This window comes from Mycteria americana, chromosome 1 (assembly GCF_035582795.1).
Source record: "Mycteria americana isolate JAX WOST 10 ecotype Jacksonville Zoo and Gardens chromosome 1, USCA_MyAme_1.0, whole genome shotgun sequence".
Taxonomy (NCBI): Eukaryota; Metazoa; Chordata; class Aves; order Ciconiiformes; family Ciconiidae; genus Mycteria; species Mycteria americana.
The window spans coordinates 200,924,710-200,945,644 of NC_134365.1; the positions used below are offsets into that span (position 1 = coordinate 200,924,710).

Here is a 20,935-nt window from a genome sequence, read left to right on the forward strand (position 1 = left end):
GTGTTGATAAAGGCAAGGTAGTGCACATGGAGGAACACAAGCCTGGTATGCTTGCAGAAGAATGGACTTTGAGCTGGATATTGCCATTCAGGAAGAGCTCTCGCAATCCTAACATAATTAAAGTGTCAGTTCAGTGCATAGTAACAGTCAAAACAGTAAATAAAAGGGCAGGAATTTGTAGGAAGGGAATAGAGAGCAAAACAGAAAGCCCAATTGTGCCACTGGTGTGGCGTGTGGGGGCCATCTCCCCGTTCCTTTCCACTTCAAAAAGCATTTTTTACAGGGGACGATACAGAGAAAGGCAAAAGGACAAGAAAACCTACTCAGTGTCTCTGTCTGAGGAATGATTAACGCAGCTAGGGCTCTGCAACTTGGAAAAAAGGCCAATAGGGGAATAAAAGTCTGATTGGCATAGGAAAAATGAACGGATAATAGTTATTGATTCCAATAATCTAAGAACTAAAGGGCACCAAATGAAATCATCAGATAGCAAGTTCAAAATAAAAGATAGTTTTCACCCTAGAAAATTAAACTATGAAACTAATTGCTACATGTGATATTTCAAATCCCAAAAGTTTACAGAAATTCAGAAAGTGGTTTGAAAAATTCAGTTCATTAAACACAAAGATATCACTTCTGCCCCAGGAGGGATCTGACTCTGATCTTCAGATAGCTAGAATTTGGGAAAGTACATCAGAAAAATGCCATTACATGCCTCATCTATTTTTATGTTCTTCCCTGGGCATCTGCTACCGGCTGCTGTCGCAGCAGTGGGTGGGGGGGACCTTTGGGCTGCCCCAGGGTGGAGGGTCCTACGATACCAGAGGGGTATCTAGAACTGGATTTTCTTGAGGTGGATAAACTAGCTTTTAGTGTTAGTATTTTAGTACATGGTACCCACAGCCTTTTCAGAGTGCGCTGCGCAGTGGCTAGGCCAGCTTGGCATGCCTTTGGACAGGGTCTCTGTGGACTGCCACTGCAAAGGACAGCCTGCGCCTGCTCCTGTCCCTGCCTGCTCCTGCGAGGAAACGAACCCGCCACCAGCTCGCCCCAAACGAGTGCTTTTGTGGTGGTTCCGTTCGTGGCTGCGCAGTTGCTGGATGCGCCCATGCAGAGGAGGGAGAACAGATCCCCGGCCCCGGCAGCATCCCGCGGTGGGGCTGGGTTAGTCGCCGGGCAGAAGCACACAGTCCGTTCCGTTCTGCAAAAATCAAACCAAATGACTGTTCTTCAGAGATCATTTTTAATGTATCTTCTAGAAGAGCTGTGTGGGGTTTGATCTCATTTTCCTTTGGCAGTTCAGCTGTTTTTCCCCTGCGGGTAGGGGTTTGACGCGGCAGAGAGCTTGTGCTCCGGCTGATTAAAAGCGTGAAGCCTTCACTTGCAGGTCCTAGCATCATCAGTGCTTCAGTGTCACTTCTGTTTGCTGGTTTTTTTTTTTTTTTTAAGGATTTGTGCTGAGAAAAATGTGTGGGGCTGTGTATAAATATCTTACAATATGTAGCAGCTTGTGTTTACGGTGCTATCCAACAAGTGTCCTTGCAGCAAGAAATAATAGGGAAGTTTGGGGATTCAGAAGAGAATTCCTATCAGTCTCCTGTGCAGTGCAGCACAGTCTGGATTTTTGTAGGAAGATGGCATTAATATTGCAGGGCGATGTTTGGCCTTTCCGTCTGCGTCTGAGGCAGCGCTGGGGAAACCATGTGATGTCAGTGGGTGTTGAGAGGTCGCTGCGTGCAGAAATGCCGCCGGGGTCTGCGAGCACCTCCCTGGCGGAGGCAGGCCCCAGTTAAAGGACAGGCTCAGCTGAGCAACACAGTTTGCAGCTAAAGCACGAGCCATAAACATTGTGGAGCTTTCCAAACCGTAAATGTAGTGCGGTGTACAAGCGCAGGTTGCAGCAGGCTTTGCACTCTGCTGATGGGAGCAGCTCCTGCCCTTGCTTCCAGTGCATGAACTGATCCAGCTTCACTGCAGAACGACGCAGATGGAAGGGTGGTAAATGCTGGCCCATGGTGAATGAATGAGGTTGTGCTCCGGCTGGGTCAGTCCCAGTGAAAGCTGGGCTGTTGGGGTGCTTTCCTGCTTCATTCCCTATTTTCTGGAGCAGCTGAATTAAGTTTGTAGTTTGAGCGAGAAAATGTCTCTGTCCTCCCCTCTTTCCCTGGGAGCAGTCTGCTGCAGCCTTAACGCTTCGGCTGCTTGTGCCCTAAATAATGATACAGCATTTGCCGGTGAAGCAAGAGAAGTTTTAATAGCCATGCAAAAAATACCTTCATTGTTTACTTCTACTGGAATTTTAACCGGTATAACAAAGGTAGACCGAAACTCCGAATGGTGCTGTAATACAAGGAACTCCCAGCTCCCATCCAAATAGTCTTTCCCTTTGAATTGCAGTCATTTGAATATAGATTGGAATCGCATTAAGCTGCTTTAATGAAAACCAAATGTACTCCTTGGCTTGCTGCGTTCGAGATGTTCAGGCACTTTGGGAGCGGTCTGGGTGGCGCAGGCGGCTGCAGGCACAGCGCGGCCGGGGCCAGGCAGCCAGGTTTTTGTTTCTTTTCTGGAACTTCCTCCCTAAGGGCACCCCGTGATGTCAGCGAGCCGTGAGCTCGCCGCAGCCGGGCTGAGCGCGCGCCGCTGGCAGTTCCCAGCCGGCCTCGGCCTCGGAGGCACAGCTGGGAGCCGAAGGCAGCGAACAGGCTGGTTCTCTGCACTGTCGGTAGCTCGGAGCCTTTTGTGATCCTCCGCCAGCCCGCTGGGACCGAGCATCACCTGTTTGAGGTCAAACCCTTGCTCTGGGTCGAGTCTGACGGCAGCATGGTAGCCAGGGGGGGAATGGCACGATTTTGGAGTCTGGAGAGCCTTCAGATGGGTACGTGTGAGTAGAACATGCTCTCTCTCTCTCTCTCTCTCTCTCTCTCGCTATTTTTTTGCAGTGTTTTTAGATCGAACTGATAAACTGCAGCAGTCAGGGGGCCTGATGCTGATTATGCTTATACCGTGTCATCCGCGGGAGCCTGCAGCCTTACACTGGTGACAAAGCTGCTAGGAGATCAGAATCAGTCCCAGGCTGTCTTTCAAGTTTTTCCATCCTGTTGGTGCGATCAGGAAAGCCCACCCCTACCTCTGATATTTCTGGCTGTAAACAATAGAGGAATAGATGCAGAATGCAAGCGACTGATTTTCGCTTGAGTCTAACTACGAGGACAGTGCAAGCTTGTTGATTTGGTACAGAATAATGAACAATTATCGGTCCCCAAATTGCAGTAATTTTTTATCTGGAGCCAAATGAATTAGGTTATTTTGATGTGCTGTTGTTACTGGAACAAACCAACAGGCAGTACTGATAGTGCAGTGGAGGTGTATAAAGGATCACTGGGATTAATTTTTTTTGTGTTGCTTTATAAGCTAAAAATTGATTTAATGAATTATTTATTTGCAGATTTTTTTAATAAAGAAGTTTCAGTAAGTTTCACAAGGTCTATTTTAAAAGTTTATCAGTGCTCAGATTTATGAGTCTAGGGAAAAAAAATCTTGTTGTTTTAAATAGGGATTCTACATCTTCCCTGGTTAGGCAGATATACCATTAATGTGAGTGTATATTTAAAGTGCTGGGGAATAGAAGAGAACGGTTGAATACCCATGTTCTGTTACATCAAGACTATGCCATATTTTTCCACTTTTAAAGGAAAGAAAAACCTTTGAAGTTTTTTAGTGAATCTGTGCAGTAATCAGCTTTGACCTCTCTTGCAAATTAATACCCAAATGTCCAAAGACGCTATTGATGGTATGAGTGCCCATAAGGAGGGGCTGAAGCGTTTCTCCCTGTAAGGTAAATAACGGATAGGCAACGGCGTGCATGCTAGTTGTGTAGGTGGGTGGAGTAAAGCCAGGAGTCATCTCTTTGCGATTCTCACCCATCCGGAGCCCAGAGCTCGGCAGGCAGGCGGTACCCAGGCCTGAAGCAGGGCAGAGAAGAGGCAGGGTCAGGGCTCTGCTGCTCAGCCTTGCTGCGAGGTGGAAGTGGCAGGTTCAATAACTCCGCTTAAAGGTCCCTTCCCAGGCACTCGGGAGTGAGAGAGATGCTCTGCAGGCTGCGTGGCAACTTATCTGGGGCACAGTAACCATTAGAAAAGGAGTTCAGTGCTAGCAGCCCATTCTGAGAGTTTTTTTTTTTAATTTGTTATTGGATTTTTGAGCACTGTATGATCTTCACACTCTCTAGTTATTCAGCTTGGGCCTGCCATAGGAATAAATCTTTAGGGATAAATTAACAAGGACCAGAGGGTGCACTCAAGCACTGGGCCACTGGTCACGAATACTTCGTGATTACTAGCTCATCCCCTGATCTGTTTGAACATTACAGCTGGCTTTCAAAGGCAAACCTACTCTGAAAGGGTCTAGCACCGAGCAGTGCGGACGTGAGTCAGTCAGTGCTAGTTGGTCCTGAGATCAGTCCCCAGTCCTCTTCATCTGCCAGCGCGGAGATGATCGCCAAAAGGATCTACCACCCAGTGATGTACCCCAAATGGGTTTTACAGTTTCATACAGTAACCGCAGATTGACATGCGCATAGTGACAGTCACTTACATGACGTTTCTCTTGGTTTATGTGGCCGTGTAATAAGACGAAGCCCGTCTTAGTTCTGGCCTTTATTTATTTTCAAAGCTGCCTCTTTGGTCAGAAAATGTACAATTGTCAGCCCAAGAATTTTTTGTGATTTGGGGCAATTAGAACAAGTTTTTTCTCAGGCCGTTACACCGTGCTCAGCCCAGACTCCCTTGGCCGTCCCATTGGTATCTCGGTGCTGCCAGAGCCTGCCCCAGCAGGTGGGAGCGGTGGCGGCAGCCGGCTCGGAGCAGGGGCTGCGGCGTGGGGGCTGCGGCGTGGGCTGCCCGCCCCTCTCATGGGTGGGTGGGCACGGAGGCGTTGGGTCGTGGTGCGATGTGACGGCACCCGGCCTGGGACTGACAGCGGGGGCCCGTGGGAGCCCTCTCATCTGCCGTGTGGGAAACGGCATTGAGACCTCCCTTCTGATTCAGGTCGTTTGAGATTCCCTCTGGGCAGAAAATAAATAAATAATGGTTGTAGTTCTGTTTTCTGTGCACAAAAAGGAGAATTTATCAGTTTCATCAGCTGCTAAATGAGAAAATTCCGAAGAAGAGTAAAAAGTATTTAATGGCGGAAAAGCGGTTTTCCTGAGAGCTCTGCTGCCCTCCACTTCTGCTGTGACTGCTGTACTCGTGACAACAAAGGCAACTTCTCGGCGATTCCTCTTGCATTGTTTTCTTGGGGGAATCATAGAAATGATGAAGCAAACAGCTGTTGCACCTTTGTTTTAGTTGCTGCAGATGGTGGGACTGAATCTTCAGCGTTAGTGGACGACAATGGCAGTGAGGAAGACTACAGTTACGAGGAGCTCTGCCAAGCCACTCCCAGGTACCTGCAGCCCGGAGGGGAACAGCTAGCAATTAATGAGGTAACGTCCTGGGCTTTGCATTGCTGTAACGATGGCGGGGGGGGTGTTTTCCACAGGTCTGAGGTTTCATATTAATAAAAAGTGCGATGGCAGTAGCCAGCATAGCAAAGAATCCAGCACCCGTGGTGTCCTGTCTCTGGCAGGGCCCACGAGCAGGTGCCAAGGGAAGAGCACAGTGACTAGGACTCCACTGGGAGTGTAACTCGTTAGCCTACGTAACTGCTCTGGAGTAGGACTCAAATTGTTCTCACTAATAAATCTACACACAGCTCTCTGAAAATCCAGAAATGTAGTTTTATCCTGTAACAGGAGTAATCATGGGCACTCTAGTGAGGTATTTTGCTCTTTTAGTAATTTATAAACAGTTCATTGCTTATCTTTTGTCCTTCACAACCTCATTTTCTCCCCATCTCAGCTGATAAGCGATGGCAGCATTGTCTATGCAGAAGCTCTCTGGGACCATGTGACTATGGATGATCAAGAGCTGGGCTTCAAAGCTGGAGATGTCATTAGAGTTCTAGAAGCTTCCAACAAAGACTGGTGGTGGGGAAGAAACGAGGACAAGGAAGCCTGGTTTCCAGCTAGCTTTGTCAGGGTGAGTAACTCTCTTGCTTTTGCACCATTGTCATGTGAGATTCCTAGCAGAGTGCAACAGCAGTGGTCATGGCATTACATTTAAGTGAAGGGCCTGATCCTCAGGATCTTTGTATCTGAACATCAGTGGTGTAATTCCTAATGACTTCACAAGGAAAAAAGCAATAGAGGATCACACCCCAAGATCCCTTAGCTCTTCTGACACCTTTTACTCTGGCTTCTTCCTTTGTGTGGTCCTTTTGTAACCAAAGGAATTTCTCAAGCAGAAATGAGGGCAGCAGAAAGCTCAACCAGGAGCAATCAGTGTATACGGAGAGGACGCAGCAGTTTTCATGAGGGGGTGGGGAAGGGTACGCTGCAGGGATTTCTTGGTAAAATAGGGCTTAATTTATTAACACAACATTGTGTAAGAATCTGGTTCACAGTCGGAACTCCCCAGTCAGAACTCAGCCAGATTAATGACAGCGTAACTCTCGACTGGTATGAAATTGAACTATGTTTTAGAAATTAATTCAAAGTACTTTTCGAGAGCCTGTAATGAAGCTTGGGCCACACTGTATGAAGTACTACACAAAGTGCAAGAGATGGTTCCTGCCTTTGCCCTTCCTAGATCTCCAGCCAACATGGGCGATGGGATGAAAGTCGAAGAAGGAGGTGCTGTTATCCACGTCGTACAGATGGGGAACTGCGGCAGAGGGAGACTATTTAGAAGTGTTTGAGTTGACTACTTTTGTAATTTTTACCCATACGCTGGCTTGGCCAAAATAACACATAAACTATTAGTAAGGGTCAGAAATAAGCTTAAGTCTGAAAAATACACAGGCAACACAACATGGTATCTCTCAGATACTGTGAGTAGAAAGCCATGTATTTAACCAGACAGAAATCTCAACACTATTTGAATATGCAGTGGATACAATGAGATAAATCCTGTTGTAGAACCCTCTCCATAAGGCAAGAATGGGAACATTTCTGTAGCAAGTCCTTTCTTAATTGTAAGAAGTTTGTAATGGTTTTATCACATTTTTTTGTAAAAGTTTGCTGCTTTACTCTAGTTTGCTTTGTTTGTTCTGGCTGCAGCTGCGAGTTAATCAGGAAGAAGTGCCAGAAAATTGTAGTAGTATCCAGGATGAAGAACAAGATGCAGATATTAGCAAGCATCGTCAGAAAATAGCTGAAAACAAGGATCAGATGAGAACCAACGTTATACAGGAAATTATGAACACAGAACGCGTCTATATCAAGCATCTCAAGGACATCTGTGAGGTACACGCTTTAACCTGAGGGCATTCTGCTGACCTAATGTGAACAAAACATACCATATAAGTTGAGAACCGGAGTGGTTTCTCATATCAAAATATTCCCAATTGCACTTCTGAGGCTGTCAGTCAGACCCTTCTTGTGTCCTCTTACGGCTTTCCTCTCTGCCGACTGCCACAAAGCACTGCTTCCTTTTTTTAAAAAAAAACGTTCCACTTTTGACGTGGAAAAAGTGCTTTGCTTATCTGACCGCTATTTCCATAATAATGAGAGAAGGAAGTCCAGTTTATTTAGAACTTCTTACCACTTGGTTTAGATAGAAAACTTTCAGTAACTTTAATAAAATCAGTTACAGTTCAGGGACAAAACTTTTTGAAAGTAACTTGCAAAGAGAATGTTTGCTAGGGGAGATTTTTTTTTGTTTTCTCCAACAAAGAGATTTTTGCTGGATGGTTAGAAGCTATGAAGAAGTCTTTGAAGGTGTTTTAGAACTACCTTGCTTGTTTGAACCATAAAATGTGGGGGTTTTTCTGCTTTTTGTTCAAATTTTGTTGGAGGCCCACACTTGGACAAGAAGCTTCTTAATATTTTTCACTGAAGTTTCCCTTTTCTGACATGGACTGTATTTGACTTGTATTTGTGGTTAGCATCTGGAATGGTGCTAAGCAACCTACCAAAATATTCTTTGTACCCTTAGTTTGCTAGGTCTCTCTCTGTATTTGTCATGTTGTCATCCTTTAGTCCACCACTCATCATTGGATTCTTTCATGGACAATAAAGTAGACAAGACAGCAGTGTTTTTTGATTTTTTTTTTAGATCTGGCTTTTTTATGCATTTTGAAGAAAGAAAAAAGGGAAAACAAAAAGACAAAAATTAGTTGCTAATTGGCTAATTTTAAAACATTAAATGTAGGTTTTGTCATTTAGATTCACTATTTACTTAAGCTAGTAAGCTTGACTGTGCGCCTAAAAAGGAGGAATTTCTACATGCAGTTGTGTCGCTGCCATGGTTAGCTGAGTTCTAGGACATGACTTTCATATTTTACTGACCTATTAATTCTTAAGCTGGTATTAGTAATTAATTTTCTCTAACACATATGTTCTATACCTCTTCTTTTAAATCTGACATGCCTCTGAGTTTAGTACAAGAGAGCAAACACACGTTTTGCAAGTAGAGAAGTGATGCTCCATGTTCAGCATGTGGGGTAGAGATGGTCTGTTTTCCTCGGAGTGAATATACAGGGTGGTGCAAGCAGGACATAAGGCTGAAAATATACTCAAGTAAGACTAAGCCAGAAAAGCTACTGCAGACAGGAATCCAAATTTGCAAGCTCTGCACTAGAATGAATCACTAGGGCTGGTGCAGTCAGGATCGTGAAGCTGGAGTATACCCAGAAAAACATTTTACATTCAAGAAGCGTCTGCAGTCCACATTACAAAAGCTGCACAGGAATTAGTTTTCCTTGTCGGAGTTATCCTCCTAACAGTAGTAAATGTGGTAGCTGGCATAGCCACTGCACAGCTCTCAGAGCAGATGGCTGTGGAGGAGACAGGAATATTCATAACAGTGCCAGCAATATTCAGGGTTGCTTCCTGGTAAACCTCACCAAGCAATTGCAAGGCTTTTTACAGCTGTCTGCTCCCAGAGTGATTTGGGGGAAAGCTGCCTGAAAGCAACCAAACGGAGGAGCCTGGCAAATAACCCCTATCATACCCGTTAACCTTCGCACTCCTCTGTACCCCGGCGCCGTAACTGATATGAGAGTATGAGCACAGCAGCTATTCCTGGGTAGTCAGCCCCTGCGCTGTATCCTCCTCGCCACACTCAGCTTCGTGGAACGTGTACCTGAGGATGTGCTGGCTATGGGTGGCAGCTGCTGCTGCGTTTCAGCCCTAAGAGGCCCCTGATCGTACCTTTGCTTCTTAGCTATGCGAACGCCGATGCGATCTAATGTCGGTTACTGATGGCAGAGCAGAACTTGTTCCGAGGGTGTTTTAAAATTGGAGGACTCAGTTGTGTATCTACTTAACACTGGATACAAATAAAGTGAACTGGACCCCTGTGATGTTCTTACAAGTAAAGAAAAAAAAAAACCTGGAAACGTGATTGTATTTTTACGTGTGGTCTTGCCAATGCTATTACCTCCTGCCAATACCACATGGATTTTACCAAACAGCAGCATTCTGAATGCGTTATAGTATGTTCTTCATTTTGCTTCTCTAGCTTAGACTGTGCCCTACTTACCTACTGGTTAAGGAACCAGTACTTTAGCCCTGGTAGAAATTGTCTTTATATTAGTTGTTTTAGGGTTTGTTCTTATCCACAGAGAGAAGAACTGTTATGGCACAGAGAAATTGCTATGAAAAAGCGCGGCAGCTAAAGTAGTAGCATGCATGGGCCCTTACACCGGGCTCGCCTCCAGCTTGGCAGGTAGTCCTAGCAAGGAGATGCGAATGGGCTTTACACACTCCGCAGGTTTCTGGTTCCCTGATTCATATACGGTACTGTGAGCCAGAAGTTGGACTGCAAGAATCAATGTGTAAACATTTCCAGTGCAAATCTGAAATTGCACGTCCGTGTGTGTGTGTGTGTGTGTGTGTATGGTTGGGAAACCACTCACCTGCCCGTCGATCGCAGGGGTTTTGCCAGCTCAAATGGGCTTGTCCACGGTAGAACCTGTTTTCACATCTTCAAACTAAAGAGTTTTTTTAATTTCATTTCCAGGGTTATATTCGGCAGTGTCGCAAACATACAGGAATGTTCACCGCAGTTCAGTTAAACACCATTTTTGGAAATATTGAAGATATTTACAAGTTCCAAAGGAAGTTTCTGAAGGATCTTGAGAAACAGTACAACAAAGAAGAACCTCATCTAAGTGAAATAGGGTCATGTTTTCTTCAACATGTACGTTGCAAAAGTCCATTTTATTTATGAAATTAACAAAATATGATAAGAAAATGCTAAGTTACCATGTTAGGAGGGGATTTTAGTAACACGTTCTTATCAAATACTAAACTATGTATAGATAACATTTTAGAATGTAAAATAATTTACAATTAAAGAATTATTTAAATGTTTTAGATTTCTCCTCATCTTTAGCAAGCATGTAACTTTGTACACAATTTTAAGTTTCCTTTTCAAAACTGTAATGATCACAGATGAGGTGGACTATTTGCAGTGATCTCATATTGGACGTGCAAAATATTCCTAAAGAAAATAAGGAAAGAAGGTGGGGAAAGAGTCTGTGAGTGCATGATAGGTACTTGGTAAGCCTATAGCTATCTTCCCCAAAGAAAAGTACTTCTTAAAGTGGGTTTGATTATCCTGACTCAATGGAGGCCTCTATTTCTGTGTTCTTGCAAAGAAGGTACATAGTTTTGACAGTTACAAAGTAGATTTCCGCATAGTTTCAAGGCTGATCAGGCTGGAAACAATGTAGGAAATGGATAAATTCATCTAATTAGATATAATAGATGTTAGAAAAATAGCTTTCCTCCTTTATAGACACATACTTTAGTTAAAGCTTTGACTTTTTTTTTTTTTATAGCAAGAAGGCTTTGCTATTTATTCAGAGTATTGTAACAATCATCCCAGTGCCTGCATTGAACTTTCCAAACTAATGAAGCAGGGCAAATACCGTCACTTCTTTGAGGCCTGTCGCTTGCTTCAGCAGATGATTGACATTGCCATTGATGGTTTTCTTCTCACGCCCGTTCAGAAAATCTGCAAATACCCTCTGCAGCTTGCAGAATTGCTCAAATACACCACTCAGGAGCACAGGTGAGAGAATGAAAAAAACAAATCTTATAATAGTATTAACACCTAATTACTCAAGCTTTCTGGGTGACACAACACTGAGGCTTTTGAGATCAGGAACAAAACTCCCGTTGACCACTACAGACAGGAGCTCCTTACTAGATGGGCATCTTGGAACCATCACAAATATTAACAAAAACAGTATCTTAAAATCCAGCACAGGGGACTGCCAGGATGCAAGACAGAATGAGGAATAAGTGAAAGAGGGAGAAGGAAAGGAAGAAGGTGCTGAAACAGGATGCAGGGAGGGATGTGTAAATCAGAGGGGAAAAAAGCCAGTGTGTAAAAGAAATGAAGGAGAAGGAAATCCAAAGAAAGGAGGAAGCTGCATAAATGTTGTGGACACAAGAAAAGGTAAAGAGGGCCTCAGCAAAAAACAATCTGAGCAAGTTTGGAGGTAATGTTTTTAGAAAGTTATTAGTAATAAACACTGCCTTTGTTTGCAATGAAGTTCAGATACTGGATTGTCAGCTGGGATAAATAAGAATTGAAGTTGCAGGTTATTAGCCTTTCTGGTATACCCCTGAGATGATTAAATCTTTGACTAAATTAAGATTTTATCTTTAAATGTCTGCCTTTTTACATTGTACAACTGCAAGAAAAATGTTCCATTCTGACCCCTGTACTCAGAGTCCAAATGGAGCCTGAGGCAATGCTTCCTTGGCCAAAGTCTGCACTTCTTTAACCTTGAGAAAACTCCCCTTGGAGACCACGGGATTTTTGCCAGGGGCAAAATATAGGGGATATGAAGTACTGACACTCAGGTGTGAAATGCATTCAGTTCTGTGGCTACTTGGGAAGTCCTGCAATAACAATTACTAACATGGGTATCTCTTTCACTGCCACTCATTTTAGAAAGATTATTCTGGGAGCTATTAAACCTGCAGATGAAGTGACAGCAAGGTCTTGCCACCTTCCACCCATAGTACCTGTTTTCCTCTTCTGTGGCACAGCATCCCGAGATGCCTACAAGCACAGACGGGCACCCAGTGTACAGAGATGCTCACAAACAGGCAGGCTTACACCCACACAGAGCCTTGGTAAAGCTCCAGCCAGCCGGTTTTTTTGGTAGCTTTTTGTTTTGTTTTCATAAAAAGTTTGAAGATCTGATGTGCACAGCCTGCCGTGAAAGCCACAGGTTATGCAGCAAATGTGGAATAACGTACACACCAACAGAGAAAGAAGGAACTGAGATAAGGAAGGGCAAGAGTAGCAGCGTGGATATCATGCAGTCAACCTGTGGGACATCTCCCTGACATGAGTAGGATCCTGTTATTGTTAATCTCACTTTTTGTATAAAGCGTGGCAGAAAAGAGTTTCCATAGATATACATAGAGAGAGGAGAGTAACGCGCAGATTTAGAAGGGAAGGACATCCATCAGCAGCAGCCGATGAAAATAGGAACTGAGACAGAAGCAGATAAAAAGGACAGCGATGCTGACCCCTTTGCAGGATTTATTGCTGGCTTGTGCTACTTTTCTACCTCTGGCTCCCTTTTTTACAAGAGGCGTTCTGATAAAGGAGGGAAGGCAGCTGCTCTGCTGGGACTGTAAGGCAAGAAATATGTCTCTTTCCTTCTGTCTTCTCAGACGCTCCATTTGAGGAAGGTGAAGGAATGATGGATGCTATTCAAAGGGGAACGAAAACCTGCCTACAGGTTGGGGAGATTCATAAGCATGTGGGGAGCTCAGGGAAAGAAGGAAGGGAGCACAGCAATGGAAGAAGGAGAGGAGGCTTGCATTTGACCTGGAGCAGGCAGGGGAAGGTGACCATCCTGGCTCTCACACACTTGTTCCGTGAAAACAGGCCACTTTGTCAGCATCGCCTCCTTTAATTCCTCTCTTCGGTGCCCATGTTCTTGGGTCCTTCGCTCACCCTGTTTGAGGTTGCTTTCGATATTTTTTCTGCGCACATAGCATTCTCCGTTTGTGTTCATTGACCCAGCTATTGGGAACAAGAAGGAAAAAATACAGTTGTTAAACACAATTAAAGGAGTGCCCTTCCCAATAAAATCCCACTAAAATCTTGCTTAAAAACAAATTCCTTCGGTGAAATGTAGGTATCACTGAGGTCAATGGGAATTCTACCATTGTTTTCAGTAGAGACAGTATTTCAGTCCATTAATCTACCTCTTCTGCCTCCTACCACCCGTTTAATAATTTGCTCCTGGACAAAGCCTAGCAGTACAGCAGCACGGAATTGTACAGACTACTATGTGAGGTTCAGGATGGCTGAGAATCAGGTTTTTCTTATTTAAGTACCCTGAGTAGAGGGATAAATGGGTAATGCAGGCTAATACTTCAAGCACTGTGTCACGGTTTGTGATTGCATCATATCCATTGCATAAGTGATCTTTGAAACGTGTCTACATTTTACAGTGATTATAACAACATAAAAGCTGCATATGAGGCTATGAAGAACGTAGCGTGCCTGATCAATGAGCGAAAACGAAGACTAGAAAGCATAGACAAGATTGCACGCTGGCAAGTCTCTATCGTAGACTGGGAGGTAAGTGTCAGCCTGTCCCTTTCCTGAGCAAAGGTACTGTGTACAGTACTTCATGTCCTCTACAGGATATGTCTTTCTGTGTAGTAGGTAGTTTATGGTGTCTACTTTTCAACGGGTCATTGCTCAGTTAAAAGTCCAGTTGCTTCATTTGCAGTGATTCTGTTACTGATTACCTTGTTTATAAATCAGGAAGAGCAGCGTGTATTAATATGGACACTTGTCTTTGAGATGACACTGGATTGAGATGACAAAATGGATTTTTTTAAAATGCTAGATCTACAGAATCTCCTTTGGATTTTTGGTAGTTCTGCCAGAACTTGAACTGCTTCACTGACTTTAATGAGTTTCCTCCTGATTTATGCAGAAATAAAGTAGAGCAGAACCACGTTCATTGAGTTTGCCTGTATGAGATTATCTACATTCTATGACATTTTCAAATCTAATAATGAAAATACAAGAAAAACAAATGAACTTAAGACTTGATTATAAAATGAGACTGGTTAGGCACACGGTAAGATCTTAAAATATTATTTACTTACTACATATATGTATCTCTCCATATCTTCTTAGGGACCAGATGTGTTAGCCAGAAGCTCAGAACTGATCCACTCAGGAGAACTGACCAAAATATCAAAGCAAGGCAAAAGTCAGCAGAGGACTTTCTTCCTTTTTGACCATCAGCTTGTGTTCTGTAAGAAGGACTTACTGAGAAGGGACATCTTGTATTATAAGGATCGTATTGACATGGATGAGATGGAAATTGTGGACACTGAAGATGGCAGAGACAAAGACTTTAACATTAATGTCAAGAATGCTTTTAAGATAATAAACAGAGCAACAGAAGAGATTCATTTGTTCTGTGCAAAAAAACAGGAGGATAAAAAGAGATGGATGGAGGCGTGCGAAAGTGAAAGGAGAAGAGTTCAGGAAGACAAGGAAATGGGTGAGTGGAAGGATTTCCTCTCTTAAGAGGTGGCAAAAACAAAGGGGAATGTTCTTGCTTTTACATTTCTTTATGCTTTGTGCAGATGTGCCCTCTGCCTTCTGGGACTGGTGTCTCTTTCCTACCCAACATGACCTTTAGCTGTGGAAGTGAAGGGTATTCAGGTGTGTTTGCCCCGTCATTGTGGGCCAAAGGTCCAGGGCAGTTAGCTATGACATCCATGTTGCAGCATAACCTATGTGATTCTGGTGCATCAGGGAATAGAATGAGATATGAAATATGCCAAGATGCAATTCACGAAGACCAATCAATAATAAAAATCCATGCAAAATCCTAGCACTTTCGTATGAGTCATTGGCCCAAAACAGCTGTTCGTAAAGGACACTTTATTATAAAGCCAAGAAGCAACAATTGTAGGTTTATACTGTCCATGTCATATAATGGCACCTCCTGTGTCCAGGAGGCCTGTGCAGTTGTATGATATCATTAGTTACAGACCCAACAATAGCACCACTGGGTGGTTTACAGAGAAATGAAGCCCAACCTTGAGTGAGCAGGGAAAAAGTTAGCATATCCTAGGATCAGCTTTAGACCCACAGCCTGTGGGACACTCTAAGGACAGTGTCTTCTGTGTGAATGTACATTTAGGATTGATATTTAATTTTTTTTTTGCATAGTCTCATGCTTCCTTTAAGATCAGTGACAAAAGCTCCAGCAAAATTTCATTGGCAAAACATACACAAAGAAGACAGCAACACTAATAAGAAAAATAAAACTCTTTTTAATATTCCTAAAGAAGTAATGAAAATATTAGTGCATCCATGTGTGTTGATTGCATGAGAACTTCTCCTTTTTATAACACTCGTCAGGCTTAGTCTTTGGATGACAGGAGGTTAAAATTGAAAGTGCAGGGAAGTGCAGACTCAGAAATTATTAAACTTGGAATATATAACTCAGAAATTATTAAAATTTAAACAAGATGCCAAATCTCATATTCCATGTTCACTTAAAACACCTGGTCAGAAGAATAGGAAGACAGGAATAACCCTTAGATTACAAATGTAAACCTTTTGATCTTAGTGGCTTTCTCTTGTTTGATACTGTTGTAAATATGACAAAAACAAGGCCTCCTCAGTATGTATTGTAGATAGTCCGTAAGCTGAAGAAAATACTTTCAAGTTTACCAATTCATACTCTAAAACCAGTTTTAACTCTTCCCCATTGCACCAACTGTTGCAATTAATCCCAGTCGTCTCAAGTCTAGAGTAAACAATGAAGCAGCTACAGCTAAACTTTCCTCAAACTTTCCAAACTTTTCAAAACCAACTCTTCTCCTGTGGTGAACATTGCAGTGTGACATTTTGATACCGTTGGGCACAATACTGAGGGCTTTCACGAGTTGCTCTGTGTAGAGCTTGTTCAGTCACCTTGTGCTTACGGGGATGGGTGGTGGCTGCCTTTCCTAATTCACCTAAACAGAAGTCTAAAATAAAGTGGATATTGCAAAAAGGGTGAAGGTTATCAGAAGGTAATACAGCAATGCAGGGGATCTGATGATGAGTGTCCAAACAATCCCTCTTACAACAACGTTACAGAAAGCCTCCACTCCAGCATACAATGAGAACAGTGGTACAGTCATATGGAAGAACGATATGGAATAAATCACAACTCTTGCACTTTTGTGAGCAGGACTGAGCAAAAGAAGATAAAATGTGAACATTTTATATTCCTATCCTTTCTGAGGAGCATTCCTGAGCTCGTCAAACCTGTATCTACACCTCCTCCTCCAGTGGTTGCTTTATGGAGCACCGGGATGTTGAACAGGCTAAATGCTGTATGTCAGGATGCTTCTGAGGCTGACACTAGTGCTTGCCCTGGGCAGCAGCAGCTCTGTCTTGTGCAGGCAGTGGGGTGTTACCGTTGCTTCTAAGTGACGCTGCTGCAGAAATCCCCAAGCATGAGGAAACTGCAAAGGTGTAGCAGCTACAGCCCTAAATGTCATTTATTCTATTGGGACCTCTTGAAAATCAACATAGGATATTCAAAAGGGTTTCATTTTGAATCAAACCATTCAACAGTGGTGGCACTGGCAGTAATAACAATGAGATTTGTTGTAATAGCACTAACCCTTATTTCAGGCTGGGTCATGAATTCCCATGGTGCTGAGCGCAAGGATTGCAAGGGAGGGTCCATCATGCTTGCTGCTGTTCAGGCACTGTACAATATAGTGAAGAAAATTCAGTATGACGAGAAACTGTATTTTTGATAATGGCACATGCAGTCTTTTCTGCCTATGTAACATCCAGCCTTCTGGAAACTTGCTTTTCAAATGTCGCAACTCATTATTCTGATGTACCTCTTTTGGCACAGGTATCATGAACCAGAGGAAAGATAGTTGAGTTGTAATAGCTAATGTCCATCTTGTCTTGCGAGTCACAGTGGCTTGGATGTTTTCTACATTACCCAGAAGACTGCTTCTTTTCTAAAATTTCTTTTTTTTGGCATAATTGAACATTTCCTTTAGCCAAAACCAGTGGAAAGGCGCCAGTATTCTCAACCTCAGGTTTAAATTTATCTTGTTGATTTTGTAAGCTATCTTGCTGGACTTCACACAAAGCCTCTAATCTAACCACTCAGAGAACAAATACATACTCTTCCAATTCAGAACTGCAAACGGCATTTTACTTCTATTTTCAAAGACACTTTGGTGCGAGTCACTGTCTCCCAAACCATATCTAGCTTTTCTTAGCTTTTATGAATATATGGGAAGAAAAGGCCACAGCCAGAAAATCCTTCTCCAAACCACTAATAGTAACCCTAAGAAAGTGGTCTGATCTCTGTTGATGAAATTGCTTTCATTTTTTTTTATCTGCTTCCTTGTTTCTATAAAGGAAAAAAAACCTGCAGAATAAAATAAACTTCTGCTACCCCAAAATTAGGGCTAACTGCTGTTGTATTGTAAGTTAATAGGCTGATTTGTAATAACTTCTTCTTAAGTTCAGGCTAAAAAAGTAAAGGGAATTTTAAAAGTATAGAGAAGTGCGGGAAGATGCAAAATGGAACCAAACGAGATGCTTCATTCTGACTTTGAATTGCAACTTCTGTGCTCTTTATGTGCATATGAGTGAAATGAGTGACAGCATGTGCACCCTACTGTCTCTGTGTGCACACGTAACATATCCATGTATCTCAACTGTCTCGTACACAGGGAGAGGAAGCTGGTGTGCTTGTACATGGGCTCCAGACAACCAGCCACTGGTGTCACCTTTCATAGCAGATGTCTGGCATCTCTGTACTCAGCAGAGATCAGTCATACACCTATCGCATGATAGTAAATAGCATAGGGTTGACCACATACTATAGCATCATGTAAGTCATACAAGTATGCAAACAATTACATGAGAAACCAGAGTGAGGGATCCAGCCCTAGTCTGATGCAGCCACAACCACATCACAGCCTGCTTTGGTGCCTGGCAGATTATGTGATACTGTCTCCTCCGAGTGGAGGGAAAGATACCCAACTTTGTACTACTGCAATACCAGTGACTTCAATTTGTTACCCCGACTTAGCTCGGAGTAAAACCAGTGAAAAAAACAGATTCTGCATTTGTGATCTGTTACTTGGTGGCTTGTAGCTTTCAGAAGTGTTAATTTACACTTTTTTTAATCTCTTGTTATCTGGACTTACCTATAAAGGGAACTTTTTGTGTGGTTAGTTCCCCAGTGATTGCCATTTGCAGGAACTGGAAAGCAGCTTTTCCCAGTAATCTACAGGCAAATTAATGTTCCTATTGTTATCCCAGTGAAAAACTATCTTTAAATTTATGTGACAAAGTAAAACATACTTCCAAAAACTTCAGTTATATTACTATTAAGATTTACTAAAAATTGTTTAAAATATAGTTTACTTATTTGTTTTAATTTACTGTAATGAAGTATTAGATACAGCATTTTTATACCAGTGCCCTAATTTACACTTTGACATAGGAATGGAAATATCAGAAAACCAGAAGAAACAAGCCATGCAGAATGCCCGTAAGTCAAGGCATGGAAAAATTAAAGGTGGGTGTTCAGAATTGCTTTACATTCTTACTGTGTTCAAGTGTTCTTTACGTTAGGAAATAGCACAATCTGTCTATGGTTGAGTTATTCAATCTTTTAAAAAATTTTCGTGGTTTACATGGAGTTCAAATAATCTCCATTAATGTATATGGTAGTATCAAATTCCAATGCCTTTGTAAACTGCCTACTAAATCAGCTCCCCTTCAGACAGGCAAGTCAGTATTCTCTTTACTAGAGAAGAAACTCAAGAGGTAAGGCAAGTGGTTTATTTAAGGATGTAAGAAAGTGCATGCAGAGATTGAATTAGAAATGAGGGTTACTGATTCCTTCCTTTGCTTTTACTCAAATAGCTTGTTCTTCTTTAGCAATTCTGTGCTTTGTTTAAAATATCCTAAAGTTCTTTTTGCAAGCCATGTGTTGCTGTATTTATGATAACACACTCAAAATGGCTTTCTTCTGTCCTAGACTAGAAGGAAGGATGGACTAGAAATGTGTTTCTCTGGAAACAGCTTTTTTATTCCTTTTCTCTGTCAGAAATGTGTTGTGATTTTGTCCTTTTCCATCTTAAAATCAAATTTGGGTAAATCTCTAGTGTGTTGAGAGAATAAATTGAGCAAGTGGGACCAGATTAAGTCTGAATTTAGGAGTGAAGGAGTTGATGTTAGGTAGTCCTCTGCTCCCTGGGATTAATATTATTAAAGCATTTTCTCTTTATCAGTCACTAGATACCTATAAAACCTGTCCGGATTTTCAGGGGAGTGGCAGAAAATTGTGATCAGGAGATTCTGTTTAGAATGCACAAAGGTCAAAGTCTGAGAACATTAGCCTGCAAAAATATTTTCCAAATTGAAGAAATAACATTTTTGTTGGTAGCAATATTTTACCCAGCCTTATTCTGAGAGTTGACTAAAATACAACTATCTACCATGTTAAGTCATTCCTTTGAAATACCAGAATTTACTTGTGCAAACAATATAGCCAGTGTGTGTGAAACTCCTGGTTATTTTTGGTAATTCTGTCATGCTATTTTTACTGGTATTATTCTCTTCTTAAGCCAAATCAATGCAGCAATTAAAAAGTCTAACATCAGAAAAGGTAACCTTTAGTAGTGCCTCCATTCAAGATCATGGCAAAATTCATACTGGCTTTATTGAGCATTGAATTTGTCCCATGGTCCTGTGCTTAAATTTTCCCAGTATTGGTTGCTCTGCTAGCTGACCCATACACTTTCATAAACTGCTCCTTTTGCAGGTGTCAGCTATAACGGGTGTCCTGTGCCTCCTCCACACCAAAGCCTGCATCCTATTCATCAGCGCCACATCACTGTGCCTACCAGCATCCCGCAGCAGCAGGTTTTTGCCCTGGCAGAACCCAAGCGGAAGCCATCCCTCTTCTGGCATACCTTCAACAAACTCACCCCCTTTAAAAAGTGAGAGGCCAAGGACCTGGGAAGGACATCAGCACAGAGGGAGACTTACTCCAGAGAAGGACCTTGGAGACACGGTTAAGCTTATTAGAGCTCAGTGAATCTCCAGTTTTGGAGGGAGAACCTTGGGCTCCCTTGAGCCAGAAGTACAACCTTTGTCTAGAAGAAGAATGAAGTTCCTCAAGGCTGCTCTGAAGTCAATGTTGCCAAGTGTCAGCATTGCTGATGAAGAGCAGTCTCCCTTCTGACAAAGACAACTTGCTGTTACTCTGAAGCAGCAGTATTTGATCTGTGTTTCTTGGTTATGTTGAAGTCATGATGGAATCATGCAGGTCATTGTAACATTTCATTTTTCTTAACCTTATATTGATGGCCAAATTTAGGATAGGGAGGAATTTTTCCTTAGGGGTATATCAGCAAGGAATCTCAGGAGAGTTTTCTCCTTCCTTTTGAAGCACTGAGCAGAGACCACCCGTTAAAATCAGGTGGAGACATCCCATGTGATTAACCAGCTGTTGCAGAATTTAGTGGACCCTAATCCTTCCTGTCTTTTTCTATTAAATTGCCAAATGGCAGGAGAACGTCCCGCAAGGCCTTACCATATTCCAGATTGGAACAGGGAAATTTTATTCTGTCATATAGAAACATGAACAGAGTGTGAAATGGACTATAAAGATATGTGCATTTATTACACACAAATGGAAACAAGAGGAGCCCAGGGCATCTCAGATTGATTACTTTCAGTCACAGCAATATACTGCATGCATGTATGCTCTTCAGTATAGAGCTTTTATATCACTTTGTGTTCACTTCTTCACCTGGGAGACGCTTCTCTTTATT

The 20,935-nt window shown here is 42.5% G+C and overlaps 1 protein-coding gene across 1 annotated transcript in view; it reads left to right on the forward strand.

Moving 5' to 3' along the window:
- The window catches only part of SPATA13 (spermatogenesis associated 13), a 47,807-nt gene extending 26,872 nt beyond the window's left edge, over positions 1 to 20,935 (forward strand). Inside the window, exons 5-13 of the mRNA XM_075490888.1 lie at positions 5,349 to 5,485; positions 5,901 to 6,080; positions 7,160 to 7,345; positions 10,065 to 10,244; positions 10,888 to 11,120; positions 13,535 to 13,664; positions 14,235 to 14,607; positions 18,595 to 18,669; positions 19,921 to 20,935. Coding sequence (XP_075347003.1) covers positions 5,349 to 5,485; positions 5,901 to 6,080; positions 7,160 to 7,345; positions 10,065 to 10,244; positions 10,888 to 11,120; positions 13,535 to 13,664; positions 14,235 to 14,607; positions 18,595 to 18,669; positions 19,921 to 20,102 — 1,676 coding nt within the window. The 3' untranslated portion in view covers positions 20,103 to 20,935. The remainder of the gene's footprint in view (positions 1 to 5,348; positions 5,486 to 5,900; positions 6,081 to 7,159; positions 7,346 to 10,064; positions 10,245 to 10,887; positions 11,121 to 13,534; positions 13,665 to 14,234; positions 14,608 to 18,594; positions 18,670 to 19,920) is intronic.